Source organism: Pollachius pollachius, assembly GCF_949987615.1.
Source record: "Pollachius pollachius genome assembly, chromosome: 1".
NCBI classification, from domain to species: Eukaryota; Metazoa; Chordata; class Actinopteri; order Gadiformes; family Gadidae; genus Pollachius; species Pollachius pollachius.
In genome coordinates this window covers 17,914,339-17,926,613 of record NC_136934.1, presented here as the reverse complement: position 1 = coordinate 17,926,613, position 12,275 = coordinate 17,914,339, and the positions used below count along the sequence as shown (strand labels likewise).

Genomic DNA, 12,275 nt, shown 5'->3' with positions numbered 1-12,275 from the left:
CAATACCCTTTATGTAGATCTACAGTAGGCTAAACAATACCCTGCAAGTAAATATAGAGTACGCTGAACAATACCCTTTATGTAGTGATAAACTAGGCTAAACAATACCCTTTAAGTAAATATAGAGTCGGCTAAACAATACACTTTATGTAGATCTAGAGGAGAGTAGGCTAAACAGGGGCGGTTTGAGACCAATTTTCATGGGGGGGCCAGACTGGGCCTGTTGTTTTGTTGGAGGCGCACATTGAACCCGGGACGCAAAATATTTAGTTAAGTACTAAGTAACGGCATTCAAAAACACAATTTACTATAATTGGCTTTTTCCCGTTATTAATTGTTTCCTTCAGTTACAGCAATTGTCAATATTATACATTTGAAATGTTTCATTGGTTAAAGCAATTGTCAATGATACAACATTTTGGGTTTCCTTCACTGACATCAAACCACTCAGTACCATACATCACCAACAACAATAAAGTCAGTATGATATATTATAAATCTCAAGTTCCACCCTGTGCGTCAGTGCCACACCATCGAACCGACCCCCCGTCCGGACGGAGGTAAAAAAGAAAAAAAAGAAAACGTTTGGAGGGGGGTCCACTGGGGATAACGAGATCAGTTTTACGGGGGCACTGGCCCCTGCTGGCCCCCCCTAGAACCGCCCCTGAGGCTAAACAAAACAAAATTACTTTTGATATTTTGATTTTATTTTGAAATTAACCCACAAGCGCCACTGGCCCTCTGTTAGTCGGGCCACACCCCTTCCCCACGCATATGAGCAGTGAGCTGTGTATACTAGAGGATAATTATTCTCATTGAGGATATTGCTATAGATAATTATAAATAGTATAGACAGATGCATATTACATTAACCGGAAAGAAAAGTTCTTAGTTCATAGTAAAATAATATTGATATGACAAAAAAAATTCTTCACGGTGTGATAACCTACTCACTTATACCTCCTCCCTGCCAGTCAAACACACAGACCCATGGCTCCAGCCCTATAGCAGCCAACTGTCTTCACACAGGGAAACCTTTATTTTGAAGGGGGCAGTACTAGTAGTTGGCTCACCGAGGGGCATGATGGAGAGGTATTTCCCACGGAACTTGCTGGCGATGGTGATCTCCTGCCACAGGGTCCAGCCCCGCTGGGAGATCACGTGGTGGGCGGCGGCAGGCGGGTGATGGCTCACCTGAGAGACACAACAACATGAGCTTCAACAACAACAACAACAACAACAACAACAACAACAACACAATACAACAACATGAGCTTCAACACCTGGAGTGATGCTCCTCTGATCCACCAACAGCACAACAGAATGAACTTCAACATGTCAGCCATTCTCCTCTGGTCCACCAAGACCTCAACAACAACATGTCAGCCATGCTTCTCTGGTCCACCAAGACCTCAACAACATGAGCTTTAACATCTGGAGCGACGCAACTCTATCCCACAAAGACCTCAACAACAACATGAGCTTTAACATGTCAGCCATGCTCCTCTGGTCCACCAAGACCTCAACCACAACATGAGCTTTAACATGTCAGCCATGCTCCTCTGGTCCACCAAGTCCTCAACCACAACATATGCTTTAACATGTCAGCCATGCTCCTCTGGTCCACCAAGACCTCAACAACAACATGAGCTTTAATATGTCAGCCATGCTCCTCTGGTCCACCAAGACCTCCGCCGTCATCGCAACCGTCTCATACATAATCCCCTTATGACTTTACAATCGTTGGTAAAATAATTATTTAGGAAGGAAAGAAAGAGAGAAAACTCCTTTGATTGGACATTACCTATGGTTGTTCAGATAGATGGTCTATTACCGTTCTTCTACGATGGATATTAAATGGGGTAATTTGAGCAGATCGGAACCATAGTTCCAAATCATTATCTGATTTGCTGTCCTTAATGCCTTCTGGCCTATCAGCATCCCTGGAAGAAGTCCTCTTAATATTTTTCTTCTCAAGTTGCTTCCTTTCCCACTGGATAGAATCTCCTTTGCCCCTTTGATGGCCTAAGGCAGCTGAATCAGGCATAAAGAACCACCTGGACCCCCTCCCTGGAGCCCTCCGAGACCCCTCCCTGGACCCCCTTTCTGAACCCCCTCCCTGACCCTGTGCCGTGGAGCTCACCTGCTCACACAGCGAGCGGTAGCCAAACTCCTCGGAGCGGTCCAGCTCGTAGGTCTCCCCCAGCAGGGGGTTGAAGGGCTTGGCGGTGCGGTGCACGGTGGTGGAGTAGGACGACACCGAGAAGGCCGCCACCAGGCACATCTGCTCCAGGGACGAGTCGCAGCGTGCGGCGCGGTCCAGCAGCTCGTGGTACTCCAGGTCCTCCGTCAACCGCTGCAGCATCGACAGTGGCTCGTTGAAGTTCACCTGGGGGGGTCACAGGGGGTCCGTGATGAGGGGGCCACAGGGGCCATCAGTGAGGGCCACCTCACTACATACTGCACACATGGAAGACGTTATTTTGCAGAGGTTGAGTGTGTCGGCCTCCTCGTTTTTTAAGAGCTTCCCTTTTCACACTGGTTGGATGACACTGAGACACTGGTCTGGAATCTGCCTGAAATACATTCTGCTTCCCTATACTCCGTTCAGTCTGATCTTGGTTCCACAGGAGCCCATGTCCTTAGGCAGGTGTAACATATCAGGTCCTGTAAGTTTCAGGGTCAGGGGGACAGACTTACAGGCATGGGGATCTTGGAGAGCTCCAGAGGGGTCAGGGGGACAGACTTACAGGCATGGGGATCTTGGAGAGCTCCAGAGGGGTCAGGGGGACAGACTTACAGGCATGGGGATTTTGGAGAGCTCCAGAGGGGTCAGGGGGACAGACTTACAGGCATGGGGATCTTGGAGAGCTCCTTGCCGATGCAGTTCTTCATGATGCTCCAGAGGTTCAAGGAGTAGTTGGGCTTCTGGGTGATGTGGGAGCGTCTGGTCCGCCGCGGCCCCTGGTCCCGCCCTGACCCCTCACTGGGGCCTGGACCCCCCTGGGGGGGCAGGGGGGACAAGGGAGAGAGGGGAGATAAGGGAGAGAGGGGGGACAGGGGGGAGAGGGGAGAAAGAGAGAGAGCGAGACAGAGGAGAGACAAGTTAGGGATAAACAGACCAAGAAGTTTGAGATGCAGACCAACATGAGATAAATACAGAAAGACAACAGACAGACAATCTGATTCATATAGAAAAACTGAAAGCACAGACAGACAGACAGACAGACAGACAGACAGACAGACAGACAGACAATAGACAGAGAGAGAGACAGACAGGCAGAGGAAGTGAGATGGATAGACAGGCAGACAGACAGACAGACAGACAGGCAGACAGACAGACAGTCAGACAGACAGACAAACAGACAGACAGAAAACAATAGACAGAGAGACACAAGGTGGGCAGATTTCCGACTGCTAATTAGGAGTGAAGGCGAGCAGCTGTGGTCTTTCCAGCACATGGCTGGCAGCTTGAGGAGGACACACAGACAGACCTGCCTGTATCAAGTGTATATAAATAGTAGAGATCAGCTGTGATATTGTCTTTGGCAGCGAGCTTCAGCATAAGGGCTTCAGCAAGCCTGCCAACATGGTGGATATCAAATCTTTTTCAGTTCCAACCTACATGATAACATCCAAATTCTCCTTATAGTACATTCTTTGATAGTAATAATTGATGCGATTTCCCCATAGACCTGCACGGACAGAGATGTTGATGTGTGGAAGAATGGGAAAGAGATGCCAGAGGTTTCCATGGTAACAGGACACTTACATGGTCTTCCTGGCTCCAGTCGTTAGGCTGGCTTCCACTCGCTGCACTCAGGCTGCTCTGAGAACGCCTGCAACACACACACACAAACACACACACACACACACACACACACACACACACACACACACACACACACACACACACACACACACACACACACACACACACACACACACACACACACACACACACACACACACAGGAACCAATGGGTGTACAAACATTATTCCGGGGTCTTTGAAAGTGGTTTAAGACCTATTCCTATAGGAAGGTGTATCCTATGTATTGTCCATCCTATGCCGAAGCCAAAGGGCTTAACGGGAACTGGCCAGGGTTCAGATCAGACACAATCCCAATGGGGCTGCCATTTGAATGTGAGCGTGTGATGATGTGGTGAAGGTGTGTTGGTCAGGTGTGTTGGTCCGGTGTGTAATCAGGTGTGCTGGTCAGGTGTGTTGGTCAGCTGACCTGTGCTGTGGCGCCTCGCTGGCCCTCACTGTGATGAAGGCAGGCGAATCCTCCATGGCATCGAAGAACTCTGTATCCTCATCTTCGTCACTGGCCTCCTCCTTTGGACCCCTCGCGCTCCGCTCTGCAGGGAGCCACACCAGGGGTCGGGTTACACACACACAACTAGGGCTGGGTAAAAATATCGATTTATCAATGCACTGCAATTTATTTGTTCTCGATTCAATTAAGATTCAGAATTTTTTTGAAATCGATTATTGCAATTAAAAAAGAAGAAAAAAAAAAGGAAGAAAACATTGTAATCTAGAAGCGAGCATGCCTAAATGTCTAAAAATCTCCTTTTACATTTGTCCATGTTATGATTATTACTTTTATGCTGCAAGTTTAGCTCAGGAACAATACTATACAATGGTGTATTTCCCTTTTTGCTAGTTGAAGCACAATGAAATGGTTAATTCATTTTGAAATGGTTAATTCTAAATAATATTTAGGTATTTTTGTCATCTGCACGTATTATTGAATCAATATCGAAGCAATTGGATCAATATCGAATCGAATCGATATCGAATCGAATCAAGACCTAAAGAATCGAATTGAATTGAATTGTGAGGTACCTGGCAATACCCAGCCCTACACACAACCCCCAACGTTTACTCCCCCCCAGGAAGGGTTACAAGGAAACAAATGTGCAAGTGCACCACATGCCTTTGATTATGTGGATAATCAAATGCCCATGGTAATCCGCTTACCTTATTAGGCAATGTTCCTGTTGCATAAGTTAGAGCCACTAACAAAAAGTCCTGCTTGGTGATCCCGTGCCCACCATCAGAGTCAGATAACGCTGCTCTGCACAGCGCTGAGACACAACCATGATGCTAGCACATGATGCTAGCACCTGATACCAATCCCGTTGGAGGAAACTGACTTTAAACCACCTTTAAACCACCTTTAAACAGGCCAATGTCCCATTAAAGAGGAGGAGCTCTATGCTGACTGCTCCATATGTGATTGGGACAATGACAACAACAACCAGCGTTGAGCCAAACGGTCCCTAAAGAGAGATGATAGTGTTGTGTATGTTGTTCATGCTAGATCATGTTGAGCCAATATATAGTCTCCCCCCTGCCCAAGACTCAATTATATTACTGACTAATGTAATCAGTTAGAAACTGAATCTACATGAGCCATTTCCTGTCCGTTCTATCAGATTAAACATGAGGGCACCTATGGCTCTGATCTCTGATCAGTACCTTCACCAGGCTCCAGTTACCTTGCCAACACTGGCTTCCTGTTAACAGGACCTTGTGTCACTGATACCCTCTCTGTAAAGACATCATGGAAATAGACAACATATTTTATCACAGGTTCATCTATAGGCTGCACCTCGGACACTATTCTCGTATAATGCCATCGTATCGTCCCAGTACAACAGGAAACGACCTGCTGACCCCCCCTGGCGACGGTGGGGTCTTACCCGTGGCAGGGATCTTACCCGTGGTGGGGGTAGGGTCTTACCCGTGGCAGGGATCTTACCCGTGGTGGTGTTGGGGGCAGGGGTCTTGCCCATGATGGGGTTTGGGGCAGGGATCTTACCCGTGGTGGGGTTGGGGGTGGGGATCTTACCCAAAGTGGTGGTGGGGTCTTACCCGTGGTGGGGTTGGGGGCAGGGGTTTTACCAGTGGTGGGGTTGGGGGTGGGGGTCTTACCCCTGGTGGGAGTGGGGTCTTACCCGTGGTGGGGGTGGGGTCTTACCCGTGGTGGGGGTGGGGTCTTACCCCTGGTGGGAGTGGGGTCTTACCCCTGGTGGGAGTGGGGTCTTACCCCTGGTGGGAGTGGGGTCTTACCCGTGGTGGGGGTGGGCTCTTACCCGTGCTGGGCGTGGGGGCGCTGGCTGCCTTGGTGGTGTGGGCGGGGGCCTCCCTCCAGGCCCTCTCCAGGCTGTTGTGCTGCTTGGCCAGCTGTTCTATGGTCTGCTCCAGGTGGCTGCGCTGCTCCCGCTCATACTGCAGCGCCCGCTGCCATCGCCGGCTGTGAGTCTCTGCGAGGTCCAGGAAGTCTCGGCATGCCTGGACACACACGAAGCCCGCTTGTTACTGCGTTATTTAAACACACACGTACTCGTATGCAGGACGCCCTCCCTCTCACCCTACTGGCTCCATCAGCTCAACCTGCCAATCATCTCAATCCCGATATGAGTTGAGAACATTGTACCCAGAAGTAAGTCCCCAGATGAGGACATTTCCTCCACTCCAGCGGATGGGGATTGAAAAGAAAAAGGTAAAGAAAAATAAAAACCATGAAATTATATCATCCATTTATTGTTATCAGGGCCCATCATATTATTTCCATCACTAGGTTGGTGTGTGGTCCCCGGTCTTTAATAGGGTCCCCATGCTGAGCCTGTGCACAGCTCCTGATCCGGTCCTGAGGTGATCAGCATACTGTACAATCACTGCAAAACCATGGTGGGCTCGAGAGAGAGACTGCTTCTCGTCAGGATGGCCTGATTACTCTCGTATACCGCTGCCTATATCGCTGCCTTGGCAGTTACGCAGAAACAATGGGGGTTATTTCAGACCCAACCCACTGTGTCAGCATGTAAGAGCCCTGCTTCAGACGCCTGCTGGTGGACTCAGCTCCAAGGTCAATGACCGCCAGTAGCTCAGGGAAGGGCCTGGACTCACGGGGGGAGCAGGGGGCAGAACACCAGGCTAAGCATATCCAACAATACAAGCTGTACGTTGTGTTGTGTTTCAACAAACCCATTGCTTTAGAACATCCAGCATTTCTCTCTCAAAGCACCCTGGCACTGAGTGAACTGTGGTGAAGGACTGAGTCTACTGCATGAAAAAGAACAGCAACGAACATGGAGAGACTAGGAAGAGGACCCGGAGGCCGTCTGACCCTCGTTGGTTCATCATAAATGTGTTCTGCCCGCATCAGACCAACGGTACACAAATTGGGGCTGGCAGAATTCAAATCTATGTTTTGGTCTGTAGTATGTACCTTTGTAATTCTGTAAATTAATGTCAATAAAAGCCTAATGGACTTTATTCGATATTTTTTTTGCAATAATTAATCATGCTTAATCGATTACTAGTAATCTATGGTGCTTGCTTTCATCAAACAGTACTGACAATTTACTTCTTTGAAGTCACTCAAGTAGTACAAATAAGGAAACATTACTTTGTCTAGGTACAACTTTAAAGGAGTATCTTCCAGTAAAGTTTACACAACACTAAAGCTAAGATTTTAAGATAAAGTTAAGATAAAGCATAATACTTGTATTGCATGTTGAGTGCACTCTGCTGTGTGCTCTGCTCCTGTACACTGAATACTGCCTGCTCAGGCACTACTCAGTCACATCTGTAATGTACGCTTCCTGCTGAGCTGCTTTTAATTGGCCATTTAATTGAAAGGCAACACATGCTATTCCTGGTCCAACAATCCTGTGTGTCCTAAAGAAAAATAAGCCTGTTTTATTCCAAAGAGTTGAAACCTTAAGTTCAACAAGGAATAGCAATACACGCTTTATTTGCTTTAACCAAATCACTTCAACTCTTAGCTCGTAGCTCGTAGCAGTGGTGAACATTTTGGATCAGTCAATTGACCTCTGCAATTTGCCAGGATAACACCGTTTTGGAAAGCCATTTGAATCTTGTTACCTTTACAAATAACTGCTTCCCTGAGGCAGCCTATATCGACTGCATCTTCCACAGTGAGACAGTGATCATAATGTGGAGTAGATACAGAAAGTCAACCATCATTTTAACTTTAAGTGGGGTGTTTCTAATCCCTAATTACCACATTGTGTCTTAAACCATATAGAACAAGAACAATCAACACAAGAACAATAAATAATGTTACATGGTTTGTTCCTGCGGTGCTGTAAACCTGAATCCAAGTGGAAATGGATTTTGGAAATGGAAATGGAGTTTACCTAAATCCATTCTGCCTTAACTCAAGGGTTAGGTAACACTGGACCAACTGGCAAACTGCACTGCAGCCAAAACATCTAATTATTGATATGATCTGATGAATATCTTGCAGTGTTTTCAAAGCTCAAAGCATCGTCTCTTACCTTCAGCGTCAACACAAGAAGTGATGTCAATTACAAAAGAGCGTACATGTCTCTGGATGTCTGCAGGAAGTCTGCACGTAGCCTCTCACTTCCTCACACACAAACCTGATATGTAAATCCCCCCAGAAAGCCTGATTCTTCCACTTTTCCTTTTGCTGATGCTTCTAAAAGCTCAGCCTGCTTGTAACTTCCGGTGAATGAATACATGGTGTCTGAGTCCGGTTACCCAACTCCTCGCGTGCACAAGTTATTATGTAAATGTCTGTCGTAACAGCTGTTGGGGTCAAGTGAATGCAAGAATGCAAGTATTTGTGATGCGGGATGTGCCTAAGTGTAAAATTAATATGCAAGGTTTTTACATGAAACGCAAAGCCAAACTCAAGCACGGACAGACCAACACAAGGTAAGAGAAGGTGAATCCATCTCCCCTCCATCTCCACCCACCCCCTGTTGACCCTGTCCATCACCTCTCCGTCACCCATTATACGCTAGATACTAAAGTAGACTACAATGCCCAATTCATTTAGTTTTTACTCTTAAAGGCTGTGTGATGACCTCTTACGAGAACTACCACTATATTTAGCTATCGTTGTTTGGACTTTTCACTGTGAGTAGCAAACATTTCTATCACACGTTGAAGAACTGTGAATAAGGACAATGCAGGAGTACACTGGAGCAAAGGGCCACGGCTTGAGTTACGAAACTACTGTCCAACAAATGAGTGCACCTTTAAGCAGTTAATATAACGTAAAATAAGTTGCATGTACCTAAACATTATCGGTTAGAACCACTGTATGAATGATACATTTTGACCAAGTATTGACTAGAATGAGTGTTATGGATGCCGTGTCAGGTTATCTCATCAGCCGTCTATGTTAGCCAGACCTCATGGTATTGTCCTTACATGTTCACTGTGCCCTGCTTGCCTGTCCAGGCTCGCTGGCCGTAGACACTCACCACTCAGCCTTAAATTCAACATTAAAGCACCATATGCTAAAAACAAATATGAAAAATATGTGTAATATACCATGTTTGTAACAACAACAAGCTTATTTCTAACCAAAGCTAGCAACAAGACTTGGCTAAAACAAATCCCTCTTCTAAACCAACTCTCCTGTCCATTAAGGGGGCGTTTCAACCCCATTAAAGCGTTAACAAAACAAACATGCATTACCCCCCACATAGGAACCATGCAGACAGGCTAACCTTGTAGGTGTGTGGTGTATGTCAGCCTGTCTGCAGCTCCTCGAAGCTCCGTCTGTCTCAGGCTCAGCAAAGAGGAGCAACGGCGTCGGGATGCCTCACATTCCTGACCTGCCTAGGAGGCTCTCGGGGAGGGGGGAAGGGATGACACTATTCCTGTCCTCAGCCCCACTTTTAGATCTAGTGTAACTGTTCCAGCACCTTCACTCTTCCCCGTGGCCCATGGCTAACAAACCTCTGATCCAATATACTGGAACAACCAAATGTAACCCTAGTATCATTGCAGCTCATCTGAATTGATACGACACAGGAACTGGGTGACCCTTTGAGCCAATCTGAGAGTGCAGATTACAGTCATCTTATCTAAAACTCTGGTTCTGTCCTTTTGGTAAGGTTTCCCTCATCAGCCCGAAGGCTGAGGCTCCTCTGGAGGTCTGAGACGACTCACGTTGATCATAGCATTGTAGTTGATGCGGAAGAGGGTGGAGGAGACTCTAGGTCTGAGAGGACTCACGTTGATCATAGCATTGGAGGTGATGCGGAAGAGGGTGGAGGAGACTCAAGGTCTGAGAGGACTCACGTTGATCATAGCATTGGAGGTGATGCGGAAGAGGGTGGCACGCTCGTTTACTGCCTTGATCTTCTCCCCGCCGTCCACGGGCACCCGGAGTCCCTCGAGCTCACTGAGCGATCGCTGTAGCGCCGCGCCGTGCTTGGCGATCAGGTCGTTGCAGGTGCTGAGGTCATCCAGCTTGCTGACCAGCGTCTTCAGCGTGCCCTGGATCTCACTGCGGTCCGACTGCGATGTGGGCTCATCATCGCCGGAATCATCTGTAAGAGGGCAGAGGTCAGAGGTCAGATATGCTAGTGCTGGGTGTGGTGAGGACTACTCATCACTATCGACTCAATTTTTCGGTGACACTAAAGAGATGGACAATGTAATAATTTAGAAAAACAATCCACATGCCAGTGAATAATATGCTGACAAGCATATGCCACTCTCCCTCCTACTTATTCTCAATGTGTGTCCAACACAAGAGGCAACAATCCAAACACATGTTTTTTGGTTGCTTAATTCTCAATATAAGACTGTTTCTTGATTTCAATACCAATCTTATGTCACTTTAAACCCTACTTATTTATATCGTTAATAACTCATTACTGAAGTAGAGCTGCAGCCAGAATAGCATTCTATTGATACAGATGGACAGCCAACATTATATAAGAGAACGGTTAAGTACATGCTATTTTATTGAAGCGTAATTCCTTAAAAAAGAGCATTGATGGAAGTACTCCTGACTGGCTATCTATCGTAGGTTGGTTGACTGGAGCAAGAGGCCGGTGTATCGTTGAGCCATACACTGTTGGAATAAAAAAATAAATAATCTGTATCGATCGATACAGTGTCGATCGATACAGAAAAATAAATAATCTGTATCGATCGATACAGTGTCGTTATGATCAATAGGTTTTACTGAACACTACTAACAAAAACTAAAACATTGAAGACTACACAAAAACTAGGAGCACAAAACTCTAAGCATTAAATAAAAAAATATATCTCTTACAGGCTGCTATCTTAAGGACTTATTTCTGTAAAGAAGCTGAAAATCCAAGGACAGATTTAAACATAGCCTTTGGTATCAGATCTGTGTTTAAAATAACATTCTCTATAGCACTGATCAAATCAGCTCGATACCACTGTCAATGTCTCAATAATTGAATTATTACAAGCACTGCATCATGTAGCATAAGGAAAGGCTATGGAAGGAAAGAAGCAGAATTAATGAATGCATGAATGTGTTTGCAGGCATTGGGACGGCGCCTCATGGCCATTGGCTTCCTGCCCTGCAGCTGTTTGGTCATGTGATGAGTGGAGAGGTTACTCAGAGTCAGTCCCCTCTAGTCTCGCTTCTACATTTTATGAAGGGAAGCACAAACACGCAGGGAGACACAGGAACAGAATTACACACGTGTGCAAACACACATACACTAAAACACAGGATCCAGCTCCTTAAAACCTTCCGTCAGCGGAAAGAAGAATGATGCAACCGGGGCCTTCGTGTGAGGTTTAAATGTTCCAGACTGAGACTAGCATGTGAGGGCTAAACGTTCAGGAGTGAGGCTAGCATGTGAGGGTTTAATGTTCCAGAGTGAGACTAGCATGTGAGGGTTTAATGTTCCAGAGTGAAACTAGCATGTGAGGGTTTAATGTTCCAGAGTGAGACTAGCATGTGAGAGTCTAATGTTCCAGAGTGAGACTAGCATGTGAGGGTTTAATGTCCCGGAGTGAGTCCAGCATGGGAAGGTTTAAATGTTCCAGAGTGAGACTAGCATGTGAGGGTTTAATGTTCCAGAGTGAGACTAGCATTGTGAGGGTTTAATGTTCCAGAGTGAAACTAGCATGTGAGGGTTTAATGTTCCAGAGTGAGACTAGCATGTGAGGGTCTAAACGTTCCAGAGTGAATCTAGCATGGGAAGGTTTAAATGTTCCAGAGTGAGACTAGCATGTGAAGGATAAACATTCCAGAGTGAGACTAACATGGGCCTACCAGCTTTGCAAGGTCTCCCCCAACCCAGCTCCTTTTATTCACGCGCTCTGCATGTGACTTTTACTCAACCGGTTTCCACATCCTCCCCGTGTGTCCGAGCGTCGGAGGTGCCCTGTGGCATAGGCCACTGCTACACCCGATTCGACTGACCGAATATATTTTAGGTTAGAAAATATATACAGACAGAACACAGGTCTAC

General features: G+C 46.5%; 1 protein-coding gene across 2 annotated transcripts in view; it reads right to left on the bottom strand.

Annotated features, from left to right (window-relative positions):
- Positions 1–12,275, bottom strand: part of osbp2b (oxysterol binding protein 2b) — a 42,192-nt gene that overhangs the window by 5,707 nt on the left and 24,210 nt on the right. For both annotated transcript variants that reach the window (XM_079740081.1, XM_079740080.1), the window contains exons 3-9: positions 10,105–10,355; positions 6,108–6,306; positions 4,241–4,364; positions 3,773–3,839; positions 2,851–3,003; positions 2,144–2,389; positions 1,074–1,194 (exon numbers count right to left, since the gene is read on the bottom strand). In XM_079740081.1, coding sequence (XP_079596207.1) covers positions 1,074–1,194; positions 2,144–2,389; positions 2,851–3,003; positions 3,773–3,839; positions 4,241–4,364; positions 6,108–6,306; positions 10,105–10,355 — 1,161 coding nt within the window. The remainder of the gene's footprint in view (positions 1–1,073; positions 1,195–2,143; positions 2,390–2,850; positions 3,004–3,772; positions 3,840–4,240; positions 4,365–6,107; positions 6,307–10,104; positions 10,356–12,275) is intronic.